This window comes from Dipodomys merriami, unplaced genomic scaffold (genome assembly GCF_024711535.1).
Source record: "Dipodomys merriami isolate MVZ:Mamm:240054 unplaced genomic scaffold, mDipMer1.0.p SCAF_4, whole genome shotgun sequence".
Lineage (NCBI taxonomy): Eukaryota > Metazoa > Chordata > Mammalia > Rodentia > Heteromyidae > Dipodomys > Dipodomys merriami.
In genome coordinates this window covers 45,124,265-45,149,248 of record NW_027205603.1, presented here as the reverse complement: position 1 = coordinate 45,149,248, position 24,984 = coordinate 45,124,265, and the positions used below count along the sequence as shown (strand labels likewise).

At 40.0% G+C, this 24,984-nt stretch overlaps 1 protein-coding gene across 4 annotated transcripts in view; it reads left to right on the top strand.

Annotated features, from left to right (window-relative positions):
- The window catches only part of CUNH8orf89 (chromosome unknown C8orf89 homolog), a 52,231-nt gene extending 32,818 nt beyond the window's left edge, over window positions 1–19,413 (top strand). For 3 of the 4 annotated variants that reach the window (XM_069991796.1, XM_069991793.1, XM_069991794.1), the window contains one exon: window positions 18,503–19,413. In XM_069991796.1, coding sequence (XP_069847897.1) covers window positions 18,503–18,582 — 80 coding nt within the window. In that variant the 3' untranslated portion in view covers window positions 18,583–19,413. Of the gene's footprint in view, window positions 1–10,604; window positions 10,653–18,502 lie in introns of all 4 variants that reach the window. The other variant, XM_069991795.1, reaches the window with a different exon arrangement.
- The last annotated feature ends 5,571 nt before the right edge of the window (window positions 19,414–24,984 follow it).

Sequence of the window (24,984 nt, the reverse complement as noted above, 5' to 3'; positions counted from 1 at the left end):
CAGCCCCTTAATTCTGTAATGGTATTATTTGTGTTTCCAATTTGTTTTCATGAGTCTCCAATCACTCTCTTTCTAAATCCATCTGGAGGAATTGGAAAACTATTTTCTTTTTGGTTATATATATATATATATATATATATATATATATATACATATATATATATATATATATATATATATATATGTACCAAAAAAACCCCAAACCAAAAAGCCCACCCCTGCCCCAGGCTAGATAGCAAATATTGGAGGCTTTGCAAGCCATATGGTCTCTATTGCAGCTACTTAACTCTGACATTGTAGCATGCAAACAGTCAAGAATAATCTGAAAATTAATGGGCAGGAATGTATTCCAGTAAAAACTGATTTACAAAACAAGCTACTCACTAGCTCATTCCTAATACAAGTACTGTTTAGCACATACTGTTCTTAAAGTAATTGTTCCTCTTCCTCCTTCAGATTAGCTCTTAATTCATGGCCTCTGGGCTTAGTTAACTAATTTTCCTGGGTATGGGTATCTCTTCACAGACATTTTGAACATTACCAGCTTGATTTAATAATAATGAATGCTCATTATAAACTGGACTTCATGTGAAATACTTTTTTTTTTTATCTTATTGAATCTTCCCAGCAACCTAATTTGACAATCCCAAATCAACTCATTCTTATTGCATCCTCTAGGTACATTTTTTTTTTTTTGTCTTGTGGTGTAGAGGATTAAACCTAGGGCCTTGTGAATGCTAGGCAAGTGCAATACTATGGAGCTACATCTCCAGAATTCCTAGGTGACTATTTTAAACCTTTTATTTTCCCAACTTTTCAGTCTGAGCTTATAAGCCTTCTTGTTTCATTTGTAACACTGAGAAATCAGAAGAAAACCTTCATTTACTGAAAACATTCATCTATGACTCCTATCTACCTCTCATTCGTGTAGTATATCTCCTCTGATCCACCAATTCTTTCCCAACTCCTCATAATTTCCTGTTACTTGTGTGAAAACAGATTACAAAATCTCTCTCCTCTCTCTCCCCACTGTCTTTCTCTGTGCTCTCTCTGTCTCTGTCTGTCTGTCTGTCTGTTTCTCTCTCTCTCTCTCTCTCTCTCTCTCTCTCTCTCTCTCTCTCTCTCATACTGAGACTAGCACTTGAACTCAGGGCTGTGTGTTCTTGCTTAGCTTTTTCACTCAAGGCTGGTGCACTGAGTCATATCTCCACTGCTGGCTTTTTGCTGGTTAATTGGAAGTAAGTCTCATAGACATTTCTGCCTGAGCGGGCTCTGACATTCAATCCTCAAATCTCAGCCTCCTAAGTTGCTAGAATTACAGTCATGAACCACCATCACCCTGTCAAAATCTCTTGTCTTAACATCTCTGATCTGCTACTCCATTTGTTCTTCTTTACAACAATTCTCTTTGATCCCATTTCTCCTTCAACCCATTCAGATTGAACTAGGGGCATCACTAAGCAACTAAAGCAACGCTTGTTAAGGTTTGTGATAACCTATATGCAAATAAGGCTAATTGACAGTTTTATCCTTTGACCTATCAAGTGGCATTTGACATTGTTGAACTGACTCTCCCTGAGAGTCATCATTTTCTTTCCATCTTCCTCCTACTATTCTGGTCATTGCTTAACAATATTCTTTACAAAATCTAGAGCTAGTATATCAAGGATTTGAACTCCTCAAAGGGAAAGAATAACTTACTCTTTTCTATATTCTGAACAAAGACCATTGTTCCCAGAACATATTGTGAACTGAGAAATATTTTTATTATTTTGCAAGAAAGAATGCAAGAGCTAGAGGTCAGCTGATAATAAGATGGTTCAGACCAGAGACACCGACCTTTCTAGGTAACATGAGAGAGACAAGGCTAACTAGTAGACTTATTGAGGACTGAGCAATGAGTGGAAGACCCAAGCTGATCCAGTGCAAGCTTTGCTTAGTAGTTGATGGGAAAAGGAAATTGCATCTTGTCTGGTAGGTACAGTCTGGAGATGCTTAGCAGCATGTACTTAAATGTACCATTTGCCAATCTTTAATCAGAAACTCATTATCCAAAGACAGCTTCCTTAGGAGTTGGACTCCAACTTGAGTACACAGGAAGTTTACTGAGAACACTATCAACAGCTGCACTGAGCAGGGCGAGCAGGAACTGGTCAAAAGACTTGAACAGTAATGCAGTCTCCCACTAACTCACATAGTTCTGTGGAACTGACAATCCCCTGATACTCTTCCTGTCTGGAATAAGGAGAGTTCATCTCTGTAAATTCCCTTTACCATCAGTGATCAGTCATTGGATCACAGGGTGTGAGCTGCCAGTGAGGAAAGGGATGGACCCTGGGAAGATGGCTCTCTTCTGAGGAATGTTCTTTAAGAGGAGCTCCATTGTGATCACTGCCAGTACCTGCCAAACTTGTACTAACAGCCCTACCAGGAAGATCTGGAGGGCACATGTTAATATCCACAACATCTTTCCCCATAGAAACCAGTGTAAAGAATGAAGCCAAGCACCAAGGAGTAAGCAAAGAAGATGGCCTGACTCTATATTGGCAAAAGCTCCTGTTAAGTAATGGCTTAAATGAAGGGACTTTATAGACAAAGTTAATGACATAAAGATAGTGATACACCAGACAGTAACATGGTGGAACACTGTTCCCACCTTGTGGGCTAAAGGGCCAACGTAAGAGAACCAGTATCAGCAGATCCCAGGGGGAATACTGCAGTAGGGCAGGATCTGTAATCATGAGGAAAGCAACTGGAGAATAACCAGCAAAGACTCACAGAATCTGAGAATTAGTACCAGGGGGCTGAGGCTGAGTGGCATCAGGGGTGTCGATGAAATGTTTCTCTGAATTACCTTCCAGGCGCTCTAGTGACATTTTTCTAAGGCTGATGTAGAGTCCCCAGAGGACTGAGTATAGGATGAGTTCTGGATGCAATGATTATACACAAAGTTTGGGGGCAAAACTGAGTGACTGGTGGGGGCTAAACAGTGTAAGTGAAGGGGTTGTTGGGACTGCAGTACAGGGTGCATGAGGGAGGACAGGAAGGTATCTGTGAAACCCCGCAGCATTCAGAGGCTATTTGACCTGGCCCCCACTCCCTACAGGTTAACTGATTACCGTTGCTTTCAGCTGATAGAGATTAAATGGGGGAACCAAATCCTCCTAGCAGTGCTTGAACAAATGAACCAGAGTATGGTAGGAGGCTAATGGCTCTGTGAGAGGCAACGGGAGGAGCTGGAAGCTTTCAAAGCCAGAGAACTGGAATAGATGAGACAGAGCAGCCTCTGTGTGGAAGGGTGTGTCAAGGACATAAAACAGTCCTGGCGGCATGTGGAGTCCAAATGGTGGTGGAAAATGTTTGTTACCCTTCCCCATGTCAGCCGGAATTGGTATCTGGGAATCCTGTCTTCTTGGTATTCCTTTTTTGTTTTGTTTATTTGTTTATTTGTTGTTTTTTTCGCCATACTGGGCTTCAAACCCAGCATCCTGAGCATGCTAGGCAAACATTCTACCTCTGTATGCATCCCAGCCTTCTCTCTTTGTTTTGAACCCCTCTTGATCCCTTCCTTTTAATCACATGTTGGATCACACTTGGTGGTGGGGAGAGCAAAGTTCTGGGGGGTATTTTTCCTGAGAAGGTGGCAGTTTGCCAATAGGCCTCCGTTTTAGGGGGAGATACGGCCCTTTGAATTTTTCATAGTGATGCACCTGCATGACAAACACACTCTTGATAGAGTCAGACACTCCAGGGCATTGTTGTGATATGTTGCTCAAAAGATTATTTCTTTCCATTAGGAAGGAAGGTGGTAAGGAGAATGCAAAGTCTTGTTCTTCCTGGCTAAAATTAGCATTAATTATTCAAATGTTTAATTATTAACCAGTGTCTCATATAGTTTTCTCTTTGCCAGGTACATACTGGCTACCGTAATATATTATTAGATAATATATGAGTCCCCTCCCCACCCCCCACCCCCAAAAGAGAGGCCACCACTTCAGGCATGTTAATCCTGGAAACTGTGACTGCAGTTTTACTTGGAAAAAGAGTGTTTGCCGATGTCATTAAGCTACGGAGCTTTGGTGAGATCATCCTGGATTATCTGGATGGGCCCTGAATCCAACGACAAATATTTATAAAAGATGGATAAGAGGAGGCCTCAGGAAGACAAGAGCAGAGGCTGGAGTTATACAGCTCCAAAGCCACGCTCCTGGCACTGCTGGCAAGCAGTGAAGGCTAGACGACTCCACTCTTGCCCCTTGGAGATGGTGTGGTCCTTGATTTTAGCCTGCTAGTCTCTGCAAGGGTGAGAACAAATCCTGCCATTGGAAGCCACCTCATCTGTTTATTTGCTCTGGCAGCTCTAGGAATTAAACATAAGTGCTTAGGGTGCTTTATTTCTAATCTGCACTACAACTGGTAAAGTGAAGGTATAATTTTCCCGGGGATAAACAAAGCACTTGTGATTTAGTAACTCACCCAAGTTCCCATCACTGGCAAATCACAGGGCCAGAATTTAAAGTTGGACTTTGCTTGAATCCTGAGTTTAAAATGCTCCCACATGACACAATTCTGTTTGGGTAGAATTTTCAATTTGTCTCTTGTTCCCACACTCCTCTTCTGTATTCCTGAGTCCTGGGCAGTCCTGCTTACCCCACTCAGATCACTTCATTCAGCATTTGCTTGATGGGCATTGGACTAGGACTGTGATTTCACTAATTCTTCCTGCTAAGCCCTGTTGATGATTTTTAGCTTCAGGGAAAGGAATATTGTGCGTCCCTGCTTCATAAAATATACAGAACTATTGTAGAACCCTAAGCAATAGTTTCAAATGTTAATAACTGTCATCTGCTCAGTGTTATTTTAATTTTAATTTTATTATAAAGGTACTGTACAGAGGGGTTACAGATACATAAGTAAGGTAATGAGTATATTTCTTTTTTTGAACAGTGTTACCCCCTCCATCATTTTGCTCAGTGATTTATAGATTTACAAAACTGCATTGTGCCCATTGAGAAAGGATCACTGCCAGCCTGGGCAGGAAAGTTTGTGAGACTCTTATCTCTAGCTAAAAAAAAAAGAGCTGCAGGTAGAGCTGTGGTTTAAGTGCTAGTTTTGAGCTTAAAAGCCCAGGACAGTGCCTAGACCCTGAGTTCAAGCTCCAGGACTGGCACATGTACATGCGCATGTATACGCGCACACACACACACACACACACACACACACACACACACACACACACACACTTACCTTTCACTCACTTTTAGCCTGCTTTGTGCTACTACCTCAATAAAATACTTGAAACTAGTTAACTTATAAACAGTAGAGAGTAATTTCTCATACTTCTGGAGGATGGGAAGCTTAAGATCAAAGTGCTATGAGGGTTGCCCTCTGCTGAGCTTTATCTCAGATTCCAAGATCGTGCTTTGAACCTGAGATGTTCCAGAAGGGAGAGAAACAAACTGAATTATTATTGTTTTCTTTTTTCTTTTTTTGGTGCTAGTCCTGGGGCTTGACCTCAGGAAGGTGAGACCTGAAGATCACTGCCAGCCTGGGCAGGAAAGTTTGTGAGACTCTTATCTCCAACTAAAAAACAAAGAGCTGCAAGTAGAGTTCCTGTTCCTGAGCTTTTTTGCTCAAAGCTAGTGCTATACCATTTTGAACCACAACACCGTTTCTGGCTTTTGGGTTGTTAATTGTAAATAACTACTGGCTTTTAATGGCTATCCTCAGATCACAGCCTTAATAGTAGATAGGATTATAGGTGTGAGCTACCACACCCAATGAGACACTGAATTGTTTTGTTTTGTTTTGTTTTGTTTTTTGGATCTGTCCTGGGGCTTTGAACTCTGGGCCTGGGCGCTGTCCCTCAACTCTTCAACTCAAGGATAGTGCTCAACCACTTGAGCCACAGTCCCTCTTCTTGGAGATAAGAGTCTCACAGACTTTCCTGCCCAGACTGGCTTTGAATGGCGATCTCAGATCTCAGCCTCCTGAGTAGCTAGGAGTACAGTTATGAGCCGCCCGTGCTAGGTGAAAGGAGCCCTCTTGAAGGCCCACCACTTACTACTATAAGCAACCCATGAAATTTGGAGAAGACATCTTCAAACTCCAGCACTCACAGGACTTCATTTAAATGTGAAAGACGAAGTTAAGCATATATGTATGTGACATGTGGGGAACAGTGAGTTCCTCAAGGTCTGAGAGGGAGCAACGCACAGCACTCACATCACCCAGGCCTTATTAAATCACCTGCAGCTTCTTTGTAGACTCATACGATCAGCCATAATTTCAAGTGCTTACCACCTCTTTGTCTTTCTATCCAGATTTTTCTGCATTTGAAAATTAAGGGAATTAGGAAGAGCTGGCTCCTATTTGAATGGGTTCAGAGTGTGCTGACTGCTAACAGCAGAAGAAAGCTGAGCCAAGCCTGCTTTAGAATAAATATTTGCCATTTCTCCAGCAGTTCTTACCTCTTAATGTATGGCGTTTTCAAAATGCTTACAGTCTGGGCCCTGATGGATGCTTCTGTTTAAAGAAGCATAGGACTTGCTGTCCGTCCCTGGTGATCCCACCAGAGTATTAAGCTAAACATAGAAAATGAATGTGTTCACAGCCATGGGCACAATTTACAGTTCTTGGAACACAGGTTGATAGCTACACAACGTGAGCATGTGAGGAGCAGAATGCTTTTTGATTTATTGGGAGTGTTTTTGCCTGTTGCCATGCTTTTATCTGAAACTAGAGAGACATGAGTCTGTAATTTTTTTCTGCAATTCTACAAACCTGAGAATCATCTGAGATAATGTGCGCACTAAAAAGTCTCTCTCCTGACAAGTAGAGCTGTTACTAATACCCTTGGGAATATTATCTGGAAAATTAGTTGTTCTGATGTAGCTAAACATGTCTTTTTTATGACAGTATCAGTGAAGACAAAATACAAACACCTCTGGTTCATGCCAAATCAATTGTATTTACTACAAATCTATCTTAGCAGGTTAGCCAGATGACTTCCCAGTCCTGCTGTTTGTTGTCCTATCACTCTGCTCTTTGCTCCATTTTCCTTAGTGCTCATTTGTCCCCATGTATGTGATGATATTCACCCTAGAATCTAGTGTGTGTCTGTTTTTTAAGAAGCATCAATCCATTGATGAGTAGGTGAGTAATGGAAGGCATGATTCCACCTGCTTGGTAAGCCCGTGTATCCCGGATAGCCATGTGTCAGCCATAGGACGCACAAACATTGAGGTTACACTGGAATACAAGGTGCAATACAATGACTATGATTGGACCTTGCAACATGATTTACTATATGACTGGGATATAAAGGTGCAGTGCAGTGACTATTATTGATAAAGGATTTTGAAAATTGATTAGTGTTTTCTTATCTGAAGAAAATACGTCTTCAAGTCTCCAAAACATGTGCCCCATCTTTCCTTGTGCACAATCTAACATTAAAAATTTAAATAAGAGCTGGGAAGGTGGTTTAGTGGTAGGGTGCTAGACTAGCATGCATGAAACCCTAGGTTTAATTCCTCAGTACCAAATAAACAGAAAAAGCTGGAAGTAGTGCTGTGGTTCAACTGGTAGAGTTTTAACTTTGAGCAAAAGAAACTCAGGGACAGTGTCCAGGCCCTGAGTTCAAGCCCCAGGATGCCCCCCACCCCAATAGTCTTTAATTAGTTGCCATTTAACAAAGCAGTTTATGAATACCATGTATCTTAATCAGACATTTTAAGTGTCTTTGAAGTTGTTAAGTTCTGTAAGGTGCTTTTCTGGCAAGTCAGTGTAAGAAAAAATTAAAGTTAGGTTTTGAGAGTGTTCGATGCATCAAATATGACTGAAGTTCTTTTGGCAGTTGTGGAAAACCCTTCTTTTCCTTTAAAACGTATACTTCAAGCCAGATGTCCATGGCTCACGCCTGTAATCCTAGCTACTCAGGAGGCTGAGATCTGAGGATCATGGTTCAAAGCCAGCCCGGGCAGGAAAGTTCGTGAGACTCTTATCTCCAATAAACCACCAGAAAACCAGGAGTGGCACTGTGGCTCAAGTGGTAGAGTGCTAGCCTTGAGCTGAAGAGCTCAGGGACAGCAACCAGACCCAGAGTTCAAGCCCCATGGCCAACAAAAAAAAGAAGAAGAAGAAGAAGAAAAAAGTATACTTCAGCCACAATTCATTAAGCTCCTCTTCAGTAGTTCCTGGGAAATTGTCTTGAAAATTGCAAACATTTCAATAGTGCAAGCTGGAAAGTTCAGTATGTCATTCTTAGCATGTTTTGTTGCAATAAGAAAGTCTTGATAATTTTGCTTTTGCTTGGCACTTCCATTCTTTGTTGGCTTTTTTTTTTTTCGGTCAGTCGTGGGGCCTGAACTCTGGGTCTGGGCACTGTCCCTCAGTTCACATATAATTAAGTGAGGTTTGCCAAATAAATATATGCATGTATTTTTTTTTTTTGGGGTCCGGTAGTGGGGCCTGAACTCTAGGCCTGGGTGCTGTCCTTCAGCAATTCAGCTCAAAGCTAGCGCTCTACCACTTGAGCCACAGCGCCACTTCCGGCTTTTTTCTTTTTGCTTATGTGGTGCTGAGGAATCGAACCCAGGGCCTCATGCATGCAAGGCAAGCGCTCTACCACTGAGCCACCTTCCCAGCCCTAAATATATGCATGTAATCATCACATTGTTGAATAAATAAAACATTGCCACTATGAAGAAACTGCCTTCATGTTCTTTCTGGGCAGTATCTCCTTTGAAATGGAGTTTATTTGTTCACTTACATGGAAACAAATTAACGTTGCCTTCTTTTGAGTATACTATGAAGGGAAGCTCCAAATAATTTATTCTTCTGGCTAATCCACATTGTGCTATTATACACATTACCAGCTTCTTCATTTTTTGTTGTTATTTAGTATTTAATTACATGAATATTTTCACTATTAGGTTAATAATCTTAGAGCAAATTGACAAATTGGGGTTGTTTTCAGTTTATAGAAATTATCAATTCTAGCACTAAATTTATCATACGTACCTTTTACAGCTCACAATCATTTTTAAAGCAGTGGTATTATTTTATAATAGGCTACGTTTAGTTTTGTGAGCTTAAGCCACACATTATTTCTGAAGTAACACATTTATATATAATTTATAAACTGTATATACTTTAAATTATATCTCTGCCAGCAGGGCATGAGCATTTAATCACTTCATACTTTTGCTGACAGTTGGTATTCTCTTCATAACTGTCATTGCTAGCATTTGGGTGGATGTGTAGTTATATCATAAGTTAAGCTTCACAATGATGATTTTAATGCTCCTTTGAAAATATGTATTTGTGTGTGTGTGTTTGTGTGTGTGTGGTTATGTGTGCTTGTCCTGGGGCTTGAACTTGGGGCCTACGCATTGTCTCTGAGCTTCTTTGGCTCAGGGCTAATGCTCTACCACTTGAGCTCCATTTCTGACTTGTGTGTGTGTGTGTGTGTGTGTGTGTGTGTGTAATTGGACATAAGAATCTCATGGACTTTCTTGTTCTGACTGGCCTCAAAATGTGATCCTCAGATCTCAGCCTCCTGAGTAGCTAGGATTACAGGCATGAGCCACCATCACCTGGCTCTGAAACAGTGTATTTTAATCTGCTATTCTTATTTAAATATTGGATCCTTTGTCTCACCTTCATTTTCTGCTAGGTATTATTTTTATGCTGTAGTTGTGCTGTCCAGTCTGGTAGACACTTACCACATGTGGCTATCAACAGAAGTGTTGCTGGTCAAAAAAAAAGTCACTTTATATTCCTGTTGTTCTGAGCTAATCTTGTTAAAAGATCTTTGCCATACTGTGCAGCTTTCGTTTTCATCTCTTAGCAGTATCTTTTTATCGAATATCTTTCTTTTAAAAAAAATTTTTTTTTTCTTGGGTCCGGTCGTGGGGCCTGAACTCTGGGCCTGGGTGCTGTCCCTCAGCTCTTCAGCTCAAGGCTAGCGCTCTACCACTTGAGCCACAGCACCACTTCTGGCTTTTTTCTTTTTGCTTATGTGGTACTGAGGAATCGAACCCAGGGCCTCAGGCATGCAAGGCAAGTGCTCTACCACTGAGCCACCTTCCCAGCCCCTGAATATCTTTCATTTTTAATGGAAGTCCAATGTTTCAGTCTTTTCTTCTGTGGTTATTGATCTTTGTGCCCTATTTAAATTTTCTTTTATTTGTTCTAGGAGCAAAAACCTAATTTTTAAATTTAATCTATAAAAAGTTTTGTTGTTTTTCTTCTGACCTGGGAATGACTTTTCTTTCAGGGATCAAAAATGCTTTCTTTTATTTAAAAATATTTTTTATCATTCTGTTTTTGTGTACCTGGCCCCCTTCTGTATCCCTGAGCCTTATAAACATATGTTGTGCAGTGTGATCCACTGGAGTAACATAGAAGCAAGGTAAGCACAAAGTATTTTTTATTATCATGAAATAGTTGTACAAAGTGCTGTCATCCTACAGAGCAGCTTATGAATACAGAGCATCTTGATCAGTGTCACCCCTTTCACTGTTCTCACCCACATCCCTCCCAAGACACTCCTTCCCTCACTTTTCTCAATTTTGTCTTTTCTTTTCTTTTGGCGGTTGTAGGGCTTGAACTCTGGACCTAAACGCTGTCCCTCACCTCTTCAGCTCAAGGCAAGCACTCTACCATTGATCCACAGTGCCACTTCTGGTTTTCTGGTGGTTAATTGGAGATAAGATCTCACAGACTTTCCTTTCCCGGCAATCCTCAGATCTCAGCCTCCTGTGTAGCTAGGATTATAGGTGTGAGCCACTGGTGCCCAGCTTGACTTTTCTTTTTGGTACTGGTGATTGAACCCTGGACATTGCACTTGCTAGGCAAGCACTTTGACACTGAGATACAACCCAACCCATTTTTCTTAATTTTGTAGATTAGGCATTGAATTTCTTTTTGTCACTTAACAAAACAGTTTGTGTATACAATGTATCTTGATCTGTGTTATCCCTTCAACATTTGCTTTCTTTCAATTATTATTTTTTAAAAGATAACTGTGGATATTCATATGCAGTTGTAAGAAATAAGATTCTATATACACTTTACCTAATTTCCTCTAAAGATAGTATTTTGGAAAACCAAAGTACAGCATCACAACAAGGATATTAACACAGATAAATTTAAGATATACAATATTTCCATCATTGCAGGGATTTCTCATGTTGCACATTATAACCATTTCTCTTTCCTGCTACTGTCACCCACATATGTAAGATTGAATAATACCTTACATAACATTTGATTATTTTTTTTTGCTAGACCTGGGCTTGAACTGAGGGCCTGGCACTGTCCCTGAGCTTCTTTTGCTCAAAGATAGCACTCTACCACTTAAGCCACAGCGCCTCTTCCGGCCTTTTCTGTTTATGTGGTACTGAGGAATCAAACCCAGGGCTTCATTCATGCTAGGCAAGCACTTTATCACTAAGCCACATTCCCAGTCCTTTGCATGATATTTGAGATAGGCTTTTTACACTTAGCAAAATTCTTTGAAGATTCAATGATGCTGTATAGTGATGCTGTATGAATTGAGTTTTTAGTCTGAACTTTTATTTCTTTATATGATATGTCTATCTATCTATCTATCTATCTATCTATCTATCTATCTATCTATCTATCTATCTATCTATCTATCTATCTATCTATCTATCTATAACTTTCTACTGGTTAATTGGAGATGAGAGTCTCACGGACTTCTCTACCCAGGCTGGCTTCAAACCACGATCCTCAGATCTCAGCCTAGGATCACTGAATGAATAAGCCATTGGCACCCATCTTAAATGTATAATAATATTACAGCTTGGTCATATGCAATTTGTTTGATTTACTTTTTTTTTTCCGTCAGTTGTGGGGCTTGAACTCAGGGCATGGGAGTTGTCCCCGTGCTTTCTTTGCTCAAGGCTAACGCTCTACCACTTAGAACCACAGCTCATTTCCAGTTTTCTTGTGGTTAACTGGAGATAAGGGTCTCACAGATTTTTCTGTCTGGGCTGGCTTTGAACCGCCATCTTCAGATCTCAGCTTCCTAAAGAGCGAGGATTACAGGTGTGAGCCCCAGCATCTGGTTGGTTTAATTTTTAAGCAGGTTAACTGTTTACTATTTGACCTTCCCATCAACAAATTATGATTGACCTAGTTTCTTTGCATTTTCACCAGCATTTAGTATTGTTTTCTAATTTCAGCCATTTTGGTTAATGTGTAATGAGTTCCATGTCCCATTGTGATTTTAATTTTCTTATTAATGATGTTGATAAATCCTTTCACATGTCCCGTTGCTATTTGTATACATTCTCAGTTGAAATGTTTGTTCATATCATTTCTTACTTTACCATTAATATTTGAGTTATTTATATGTTCTAATACCTTAGTCAGGGCTCAATAACATACATATTCATGTCATATTATGCCCTGCACAGATTAGTCACATATACACATATGTAGACACATATTTTCTGTTTCTTTGCAGAATCTTGATTAATATAATAAATTATTTCACTTCCTTTAGGTTAAGTATGTATTTTAACATTTTCTTCAGATTTACTTTTAAACTGATGAGTTACATAATTCAGTTTGAAGATGTAAAGTGTTTAGATTTTCCTGTTTTACTTCTATTATTTATTTTTTATTCTATTGTAGTTGTAGAACACACTCCACATGTTTTCAATCCTTTTTGATATGTTCAAGTTTGTTTATGACCTGTGATGAGGTTGATTTTAACATATCATTTGTGGACACTTTGGAAAACATAGATATTATGCTCTTGTTAAGTGAATTATTCCATAAATGTTGGTTTTTTGTTGCTTTTTTAATACATATTTTTTATTGTAAAGATACTATACAGAGGGGCTACAGTTACATGAGTAAGGTAATGAGAACATTTTCTTTTGAGCATTGTTACCCCCTCTGTTTTCCCCCTACCATTCCTTCCCTCCCCACCTCCCCAACTCCTCCCTCCCCTCCCCGAAGTTGTCTTATACATCTCATTGTTACAATGGGTCAACCTGTATACCTATTTCAGCATCTTGTTATTTCCCTTCCCCTCTCCAAATTAGAAAAATGTGTATACAAGATGTAGGGCACTTGAATCAACTACAGTGAAAACAGGGTTATACCATGGGGGAAAAACATACAAAAGAAACAAAAAAAATCACATAGTATGTTATAAGTACATTAAAGTGTTGTTATTTTTTGGTGCGAGTCCTAGGACTTGAACTCAGAGCCTGGGCACTGTCTCTGAGCTTCTTTTGCTCAAAGACAGCACATGAGCACTTGAGTCACAGCACCACTTCCAGCTTTTTCTGTTTATGTGGTACTGAGGAATTGAACCCAGAGCTTCATGCATGCTAGGCAAGCACTCTACCACTAAGCCACATTCCCAGTCCTAAATGTTGGTTTTATCTGATTAGTTAGTAAATATGTATATTGCAGAATTCACATAGTTGGATCTTATTTTCAATTACTTGTCAATTTCCTTTTTCAACTGTTTCTGACTGTATCATGCCTTGTGCAAAATTTATATAGTTTTCAATGACTATTTCTTCAAATTAAAAATATTTGAAGAATTATTAAAAATATATCCCTTACCATCTTCATGTAATGTTTACAGGATTTTGATGACACAAATCTTAGATTTAAAAAAAATTGTAAAAAAATTATAGCTCCAAAATGCTCTGAGGTTCGAATATGAAATATTCAAATTTTCAATATTCAATATTCAAATATTCAATATTCTCATGTGTTAAATGTTTGATGACCTGAAAATATGGTCTGTTTTGGAGAATGTTCTATGGGCTATGAGGAAAAGGTACACTGTGCCGCCGATGGGTGAAAAATTCTGTAGATGTCTCTTAGGTCTACTTGGTCTATGGTGTCATTTAAATCTTAGATTTCTCTGTTGAGATATTGTGTAGATGACATATCCATAATGAGAGTGGATATTGAAGTCTTCATCTACCATTGTGTTGGGGTCTAGGTGGGAGTTTAAGTCCAGTAGTGTTTGTTTGACAAAGTTGGGTGCTCTGGCATTTGGTGAACGGATGTTGAGAATTGATATCTTCTTGGTGGAGAGTTTCAAAGAGACTTTCTTTATCTCTTCTAATTTTGATTTGAAATCTACTTGTTTCTGATATTAATTAGTATTAGTACTAGAGTCTAGTATTACTACTATGAGGTCTTTTGCTTGAAAGTTTTTTTTTTCATTTCAAAAGATTTATTAATAAGTTTTTTTATTGTAAAAATACTGTACAGAGAGGTTAGCTACATGAGCAAGGTTATGAGCACATTTCCTATCAAGCATTGTTGCCTCCTCCTTTGTTTTTCCCCTATCATACCTTCCCTCCGATCTCTACAACTACACTCCCACCACCCCTGCTTGAAAGATTTTCCCCCCAACTTTCACCTTAAGGAAATGTTTGTTTTTGTCAGTTAGATGTGTCTCTTATAGACAGATGATTGAGTCTTGTCTTTTGATTCAATTTGCAATTTTATATCTTTTGACCAAAGAATCGAGTCTACTAATATTGTGTGATAATGGAGAAGTATACAGTATTTCCTGTTATCTTCTTCTCCCTTCCATTCTGGTTCTGTACTTCTTCCTGCTTCTCCTGTTTATCTACTCATCTGGCAAGATCTGTTTTCAAGACTTAAAAAAATAATTTGTGTGCAAGATGTCTTTGAGTATCTTCTCCATTGCTGGTTTAGTAGCAATAAATTTAGTTTTTTGTTTATCATGGAATGTTTTGATGTACCTTTCAGTTGTGAATGAAAGCTTGGCTGGACAGAATATGTTGGGTTGGCAGTTGTTTATTTTCAGTGCCTGAAATACATCATTCCAAGCCACCTTGCATTTATGCCATTATTTTGATAGGTTTTCCTTCGTAAGTGACCCGTCTTTTCTCATGTAGAGCTTTAATTATCCTCTATTTTCTTTGCTTAATGTTTTAACTCTAATATATTGTAGAAGGTTCTTTTCTGATCTGTGTGGTTTTCTAAAAAAGACTTGTACATGAATAGGCCACTCTTTATCAAAGTTTAGGATGTTTTTGCTGTTATTCTGAAAAATGTATTTTCTATGCCTTTAACTATCTGCTCTTCAACTTCCTCAATACTCATCAGATGTAAATTTGTGTTTTCAACTGAGTCCTGAACTTCTTGCAAACTCCTTTATAATTCTTGGATTTTTTTTTTTTGTATCTTTATTGCCTCTCTATTTACTCTGCCTTCAAGCAAAGAAACTCTGCTTCACATCATCTATTTTACAGGTGAAGCTTTCTACTTAATTTTTTAAATTGGCCTTCCATTGATTTTTTTTTAAAGATTTCTTTTTATTGAGGTCCCTTTTCAAGTCATGCATTAACCTCCTTACTTCCCTAATTTATCTGTGCCTTCTTTTTCTTTCTTAACAGTAAAGCTGTATTTTCATTGAATCTTAGTTGTATTGTGTTATGCAGTTTTAAAATTCAACTGTCCCTAATCTAATTCTTAAATACACATTTTCCTTCTCTCTTTCTCTCTCTCTCTCTCTCTCACTCTCTCTGACACACATTTATTAAAATGATTAAATCTGTGTGTGTATATCTACTAAACTTATTGCTGCTTAAGTATCTTTTTTTGTTGTTGTTGGTCATGGGGCTTAAACACTGGGCTCTTCAGCTCAAGGCTAGTGCTCTACCACTTAAGCCACAGCGCCACTTCCTGTTTTCTGGTGGTTTATTGGAGATAAGAGTCTCATGGACTTTCCTGCAAGGGCTGGCTTTGAACTGCAATACTCAGATCTCAGCTTCTTGAGTAGCTAGAATTATAGGTGTGAGCCACTGGTGCTCGGCTTATTCAAATATCCTAAATGGGAAAAGTGTCTTTTCCTTTTTTTCTTTTTCATTTATTTATTTTTGTTTTGTTTTTTTGGGTCCGGTCGTGTCACTTGTATTTGGGATTGAATTCAGCACCCTATGCTTATTAGGCAGGTTTGCATCCACTTGACACATACTCCAACCCATTTTGTTCAGCTTGATTTTTGGATATTGTCTCTCATTTGCCCAGATAAATTCCAAGTAACTGGGTCCACATAGAAATTATCATGACTGGGGACTGGGAAGGTAGTAGAGTGCTTGCCTTGCATGCCTGAGGCCCTGGGTTCAATTCCTCAGCATCACATAAGGAGAAAAAACCAGAAGTGGCGCTGTGGCTCAAGTGGTAGAGTGCTCGCCTTGAGCTGAAGAGCTGAGGGACAGGACCCAAATTATCATGATTGACTTGTTTGTTGAGATTGGGTCTTGTTTTTAGCCCAGGATGGGCTTGAACCACAATCTTCTGGATCTCTTCATTCTGACTAGATAGCATTACAAACATTAGAACTATGCAAAGTTATTTACCCTTTTTGTAAATGGTGCAAATTGAAAGGGGAAAATCCCTAATATTCTGCATGTAGTGAAATAAAAGCTTGAAACATGACATTTAGTCTCAGCAAGTTTGACATAAGAAATTTTCTAGGAAATAGACTGCAATTGACAATCAATGCTATGGTCTGATATTATGCCTCACTTTTAGACTATGTAGATTAATCAAATGTTAGCATGCCCAAGAAACTGCATAATTCAACTTCTCTTTCACAATAGAATTTTGGGGGTAAAAGAAGACTTAGAAATATTGTGACCATATTAAAGTGTTGTATTGTTAAATTATTCTACAGTACTGATTATGCTGAGATGCCATTTTCATTTCCAATTCTCCTTGGCCCATGGGATTTCTGTAGTGCTTCTCCAATACATAGCCTGGCTCACACAAAGTCATCCCAGTTTCATTCCACTCCCTGGTCCCTGTGGTAACCAGGAACCAGCAAGCGATGAAGCAGAAGGATCTTTTATGCTTGAAAACACTCAGATACAACTAATACTCTTTTTTTTTTTTTTTTTTTTTGGGTCCGGTTGTGGGGCCTGAACTCTGGGCTTGGGCACTGTCCCTCAGCTCTTCAGCTCAAGGCTAGCGCTCTACCTCTTGAGCCACAGCACCACTTCCGGCTTTTTTCTTTTTTGCTTATGTGGTGCTGAGGAATCGAACCCAGGGCCTCAGGCATGCAAGGCAAGCACTCTACCACTGAGCCAACTTCCCAGCCCACAACTAATACTCTTATTTTCCAATAACATCTTTAAAATTTAGATTGTCCTCTTCAACTTTATAAATTAACAGATTTATATTAACTACATAGAGTAATGCATAGTCTATATAAAAATGTAAGATAGAATGATCATCAAATTTTGTAGGCTAATTCAGACCTTGAAGGCAGAAGTGGTTTTTGGAGACAGATAAACATCATAACTGCTTTCATTAATGGATTTACTTCACCATGGCTGTGTGCTGTGACTGTGGCTTTCCTTCTCTCTTTTCTTTCTTTCTTGCTTTCTCTTTCTTTCTTTCTTTCTTTCTTTCTTACTGTCTGTCTTTCTGTCTTTCTTTCTTTTTTTTTTTTTTTTTTGGTTGGTCATAGGGCTTGAACTCTGGGCCTGGTTGCTGTCCCTGAGCTCTTCAGCTCAAGGCAAGCACTCTACCACTTGAGCCACAGCGCCACTTTCAGTTTTCTGGTGGTTAATTGGAGATAAGCGTCTCATGGACTTTCCTGCCTGGGCTGGCTTTGAACTGCGATCCTCAGATCTCAGCCTCCTGAATAGCTAGGATCACAGGCATAAGCTACTGGCACCTGGCAAGAGGATTTTCTTTGTGGGTTTTATTTTTGCTGTTGTTGTTTTTGTCAGTTGTGGGGCTTGAACTCTGGGCCTGGGTGCTGTTCCTGCTATTTAGCTCAAAGGCAAGTGCTCTATGGTGGCTTTCTTTATTTCATGTGTGTGTATGTAGAGATATGCCCTTGTTTTTCTTTTCTTAGGATTCATAAAGTAAACTAGGGATTTTCATATTGAAATCGACAGTGCATTTGAGCAAGTGTCATTCTCCATTCTATGGCCTCCCTGCTCTACTTTGTCTTCCTCTATTTAAAACAATACTTGAGGGTTTATTAAGAATATTTTTCAGAAGTGACATTGTAGTGGTACAGTGTTAACCTTGAGCACAGAGAGGCTCAAGGACCTGAGTTCAAGCCCCAGGCCCTGAGTTCAAGCCTCAGGACCAGAAAAAAAAAAAGAATATTTTCTTTTTGTTGTTGGTGGTGTTATAGTTTTTGTTACGGTTTTTCTCATACCAGCATCCAAATTGTGGCCCTTTAATTTATAAGCAATAAAACCTCCTGTTGCTGGTTTAGAATTCAATGCATTGTGAAAAATGCTGACTCTGGATTCTATAATTGGGAAATATAATAAAATAACATGTAATTAGTATTGTATAATAAAGCGAATGTAATTATACAACAAATGAATATAAAACTTTCTAGAACCCCTAGTTCACTTGTCAGGCATTTGCTCTTCTTGACTGTGACATTCCTATGCCAACTCATCTCTTTTATGTTCTGTCTTTTTAATTTCATCAGCCTCTTCCACGTATGGCCCTCCCTTTGTTCCCGCACTTGTCATTGGGCCTGAGAGAATGATACCTGGTGCCTTGCTGTGAGATGCCTGGAAGAGGACGGAGCCCCAAGCAGACGGCCTGTGCTGCCTCAGCCCTGAGTGGCTTAAGGCCTAGGGCCCCAACTGCCTAGAAGTCCAGCTGATCCCGGTCCAAAAAGAAGCTGGGAGCAGGTCTGGGGAAGTGTCCACGCTGAGCGTCATCCCAGCGCCGTCCCAGGCACAGGAACAATATGCACTTTATTGAATGCAGAACTGTCCTCCAGACATAAGCTCTTACATGGCCAGTGAGCTTGTCTTTGTGAAGGCCATGAAACAATGTGGCCTAGTTGTCTTTGCCAGAGGGCCTGAGTTGAGGAAAAATCCCCAGCACCTGCAGAGAGGCACTGTGCTCACTACTCAACACCTATGTGACTCCAGTTCTTCTCCTTGAGCGGGAGTGAATAAAATCAGTCTCTCTTCTTGCCAAGATGGTACAGGGTCTGCACATGTTACACAGGCATCAGATCTTGCTACTGTAGGGTTAAAAGACTGGGAAGAAATGGCAAGGACAAAGGGGAAGGGATAGAGTGAAGGGTCAGGGGTGGAGAGAGCTGGGGGTGACAGGATCTGGGGAACGGCAGAGACTGGGCCTCATTTTTCCAGACTTGAGCGATGATGCATTTAGATGACCCAGATGTCTAGCTGGTCATCCTTAGCAGGCCTTGTAGAAGAAAGGGATTCAGTAGTCGCCCAGACGTTCAGCCTCCTCCTCCTCATGCACTTTCTGGAAGTCAGGCAGCACTGGCTCTATGTACAGTGGGGTTCTCCAGGGGTGAAGCTACCCCTATCCCTCCTCCTGCAGGAGGTCTACTTCTTCAGAGTCATCTTCACAGCCTGGCTCAGATTCCTGGGGGCCACTGGGACCTAAGAGGGCCCTGCGGGTGGGTTCCAAGAGCTGTCTGGACTTGCCCTGCTTCTGCAGAGGCTACAAAAAAGTAGCTTTATTCTTTTGAGATTAACATTTCAGGGGCTGGGAAGGTGGCTCAGTGGTAGAGCACTTGCCTTGCATGCCAGAGGCCCTGGGTTCGATTCCTCAGTACCACATAAGAAAAAAGCCGGAAGTGGTGCTGTGGCTCAAGTGGTAGCGTGCTAGCCTTGAGCTGAAGAGCTGAGGGACAGCACCCAGGCCCAGAGTTCAGGCCCCACAACCGGACCAAAAAAAAAAAAGAGATTAACATTTCATTAATTGAGTGAAACAGGGGATTTTTAGACTGCAGCCTAATTATTTGCTGTTTGTGTTAGTGTTAGTGTCTTCAAGGACCAATTTCTTTATCTTCTTGTAATTCAGCTTTCACTTATTTATTCATGTTCTCATTCTGAAACTTTGCCTTAATTTTTTTCAAGCTTCTCTTTCTATATAAATTTATATCACTCAGATAAGGTTGATAGAGACATTAAAAAAACATGATACTCTAATCAGGTACAAGGAAAAAATAAACTTTTCACATTAGCTTATAAGCAGTTAAAGAATATAAATCACCTCAATAGTAGGCCAGGTCAATTTTTCTTTTAGGTGCTGAGGATCAAACTTAGCATCTTATACATTGTAAACAGGCATTCTACCACTCTACCACAGAGCTACACCTCGAGTACAGGCCAGACATGTTTTGCTCCTGCATCATTCATAATAGAGTGAGGTGGGAAATGTTGAATAAACTTTCCATTTAATTCTATGAGCTAGCCTTCTTCAGTGCAGTTTATTAGCAATGATTTGCTTAATGTTAACTCCTGCTGACCTACTGGTTTATGAAATAATATCTGGAAAAAACTTGTTTAATTCTCAATTTTTTTCGAATTCCAAGGGAATTCACCTATCAACTTACTTTCAGGAAGACTCAATTATAATAAGACTTTGCTTTTTCACTGACCACTTTACACTATGCACCTGCAACTCTTTACTGCACATTCAGAGGACTTAGTGTTTTTAAATTTTCTGTTAGCCCTAATCTCCTATTGCTTTGGAAACATCCTTTTCAGATAAGAGAGCTTTTTTATTACTACTGAGTGTAAGCCAAAGGTGGGTAAATGCTAAAGTCTATTTTGTCTATGACATGTGTATCATATGTAATTTATGTAGTATATATACATATGTGTAATTATCTACATCATATATCATGCATTATTTTATATGTATATACATATATATTTGTGTATCTATATACACATATATACATACACCATTATACTTTTTCTCCTTTTCATGGCCAACTACTATTTTTCTGTGTGTAATAATCATATTTCATTTGAAATATAATCATGTCTCTAACAAAGTAACTCTAGTCCTCATCTAGTCTCACCTATTCTATTTACTAATTATGAAACTTTTCATAAGCATTTAAAAATTTAACTTGGACATGGAAATATTTTAATAATTTTAGAGCTATAATTAATATGTTATCATTTTCATGATCTTTGGAATATAATGCTCATCTCTGTGTGGCCTCCATTCCAGAAGATGTGGACAGAAGTTTGCATAATTAATATTTTCCTAGTGAGAAAAATAAAGGTGGCTTAGTGGTAGAGTGCTTGCTTAGCATGCATGAAGCCCTGGTTTCAATTCCTCAGTAGCACATAAACAGAAAAAGCCGGAGTGGTGCTAGCACTAACCCTGAGTAAAAGAAGCTTGGGGACAGTGCCCAGGCCCTGAGGTCAAGCCCCATGACTGGCAAAAATAAAAAAAAAAAAAATAAAAATAAAGGTCCTTCTTTGGTTCAAAAACTCTAGTATAAGACCATATCATCAAATGATCATCTTCTCTTTTTGGATGTTGATGTTGGGGTATGTTACTTTCTCATCACTGTGACAAAATTACTAAGAAATTTAGTTCAAAGGAAGGAGGATCCATTTTGGCTCATGCTGTCAGTTGCTTGGTTCACCATCAGCTGGTTCCATTGCTACCAGGCTTGGGATGCAGTGGAACATCATGTGGTGGAGGAAGCTGTTCCTGTGGTAACTGTGTTCTTCAGAGAAATATCTCCTTAAGGAATCATTTAAATATAAGTCCTCATCTTTGCATCTTCTACTAGGAAACATCATCTAATCCAAATTTTACTTGAGTAGTGTCAAGTAGCATTAGCAATGTAGGATGAAATAAACTAGTGGAAGAGAGAGATAGAGATTGAGAGGTATTGAGAAAGAGAGAGAGAGAGAGAGAGAGAGAGAGAGAGAGAGAGAGAGAGAGAGAGAGAGAGAGAGAGAGAGAGAGAGAGAGAGAGGATCTCTTTGTACTTCTGGCCTATTTATCTCTCAAAGTCCACACCTTTGTTTTGGGAAGTGAGTGCTAGAGTTTAAAGATGTATCCCCAATCTCATGTGCTAATGATATTTGGAGATGAGACTTTTGGGAGGTAGTTAGGATTAGATGAGATTGTAAGGGTGAGATACCCCCCTCCCCCCTTAACAACCCCCCCCCCCGCCAAATAGCACTCTCTGGCTTCATAAGAAGAGAAAGTGCTAGCATACTGACCATGTGATGCCCATGCGTGCACTAATGTGACAAGGAGGCCTTTGTCAGCGACAGAGTTGAGGTCAGCTCTATCCCTTGGACTTCCTGGGCTCTAGAATGGAGACAAATGAACTTCTACTCCTGAGAATTCACCTGCTCTCCAGTATTTTGTTTTAGCAATAGTCTGCCTCTGAACAAACATAAGCAAATACTCATATTTCAATTTAATTAAGGACTGAGAAGATTTCAATGTATTATCTTTGGGAGTTCCCGAACATTGAATCTAGGCACAGCAAGGTGGAGTTTTAAAATTCCTGCTAGTGTGCAGGTTCACCATTTGGACTCAAATACCAGCTTGCCTGGGGTCCTATCTCTACTTAGAAAGTTACTAGCCATTCCACTTTGGACACATGGAAAATGGAAATAGAATCCCTGATCTTCAAACCCTCAATGTCACATGGTGGAGACACAATGTAGTCGTGAGTCACTCACTGATAGGCAATTTCAAGTCAGTTGTCCTTGTGTGTCCGTCCTGCATTCATGTAGCCCACTGGGAAGCAGGATGAAAATGCAGAGAAAACTACTGGAAGGAAAGAGAACATCAGGTAGGGCTGGCCGAATATGATTATGGGATGTGGGAGGAGCCATCCTATACTCTGTTCTTAAACCAGAATAAAAGTTGTGTGAGTTGGATATTAGAATGGGACTTTAGTGAATGCCTATAATCCTAGCACATGAGAAGCTAAGGCAGGAGGATCTTGAGTTTAAGGCCAGCCTGGGCTGTGTAGTGAGACCTTGTTAATAAAAATCAAATAAATAACAAAACTAGATATTGGTGTCTTCTATTTGAAAAGTAAGGTGGAAAGGAAGAGCTTCCAGGGTGAGTTCTTTAAGGGGTTGAGACACCTCTCTATATACAAAGCTCTTCACACCGAGTCTGCCGCACGGTGTCTAATCATATAACTCTCTTGATCATTGCCACCTACCTGAGTCAAATCCTTGGTATGTCAGGGGTAGGTGGGACATGGAAAACCACATGAATAGTGCTGTCACTTGAGAGCAGCAATGGGCCACTTTCTCTCAGCGCTGATGGAATTGTGTGACATACAATTACCCTGGGCTTGGTTTTCTTTTCAGTCTTAGAAGACAGGGTATAATTTCAATAAGATGAAAGGAGGCTTGAAAGCCCCTGATGACAAAGAGCATCAGGCCACCCTGGTATGTCTGTGTTTCCTGTGACTGTTCTAAGGAATCCAGGCGATGCACTCTGCAGCGAAAGGGGCAGCTCTGGGGCACAGAGGTGACACCTTCCCCTCCCCTCTAGCTGAGTCCTCTTGCTGTAGAGAAGAGCGCTGGCAGTGGCGTGATACAAGTATGTTTTAGGAAAACTTTTATGACTATCCTGATCTTTCTTCCACTAAGGTGGCAACTCTGATTTTTTTTTTTTTTTGTCGGTCGTGGGGCTTGAACTCTGGGCCTGGGCGCTGTCCTTCAGCTCTTCAGCTCAAGGCGAGCACTCTACCACTTGAGCCACAGCACCACTTCCGGTTTTCTGGTGGTTTATTGGAGATAGGAGTCTCACAGTCTTTCCTGCCCGGGCTGGCCTGGAACCGTGATCCTCAGATCTCAGCCTCCTGAGTAGCTAGGATTACAGGTGTGAGCCACCAGCACCCGGCGCAACTCTGATTTCTTAAGTTGTCTAATAGTTTCTAGTTTTGAATCAATTAAAGTGGATACATCCCTAGCTCTGTTTTAGAAAGAAAATAGACAAATGCTTACCATAAACATTCCATTAAATAAATATATACACAGAACCCGTCCTTCTACCTTACTTTTTAAGCAGAGGACACCAATGTCTAACTTGACTTGTGTGTGTGTGTATGCATGTATGTATATATGTATTGACAAGGTCTCACTATGCAGCCCAAGCTGGCCTTAAACTCAGGATCCTCCTGACAGCCTCTCCAATGCTGGGATTTTATAGGCATGTGCCACCTGTCCAGTTCTCATATCTAAGTAATACATCTCCTGTTTGGGTTTAAGAACATAGCACAGAGTGTAGGACTTTCTCCTATACCCCATAGTCACATTCTGTCAGTCCTACCTGATGTTTTCTTCCCTTCCAATGGTTTTCTCCATATTTTCATCCTACTTCCCAGTGGATCACACAGATGCAGGAAGGACACACAAGTACAATTGACTTGAAGTTGTCCACCAGTGAGTGACTATTCCATTTTATTTCCATCTTTTTTGAATATATATTTTATTGTAAAGATACTGTACAAAGTTATTTCCATCTTGCAAACAACAACTTTCACTGACTCCATCTCTCCTGGCAAGTTGTTGAGAAAATAACTATTTCAGAAGATGGTACAGTAAACCCAGAGAGTTGTTAGATTCCTCAGAGGGAGTGTGAAATCCCCATGGAGATTTGAGAAAATAGGTCCAGCTTGGACCCTAGTTAGCACTTACTAGGTACTGTTGCCACTGGCATCAGTAGCTCACACCTGTAATCCTGGCTATGCAGGAGGCTGAGATCTGAGGATCACAAACTGCAGGCAGCCCAGGCATGAAAAGTCCATGAGACTCTTAGCTACAATAGACTACCAAAAAACCTGGAAGTGGAGTTGTGGCTTAAGTGGTAGAACTCTAGCCTTGAGCACAAAAGCTGAGGCCATGAGTTCAAGCCCTAAGACTGGTACACACACACACACACACACACACACACACACACAATTTAGTGGATGGTGCTCCATTTGTCCATCACAATCCCAAGGAGACAGTTGTTAATGATACCAGTATGAATGAACCCTATTCTCTGATGAATTTGTAGCAGTAGAATGGCATTCCTGAGGTCTCAGAGCTAGTTAAGGCACACCTGACATTTAACCCACGTCTGTCTTATGCCAAAGTCTATAATCTCCAGAACTCTGCAACCTTTGGATGGAACTTTTTGCAGGAC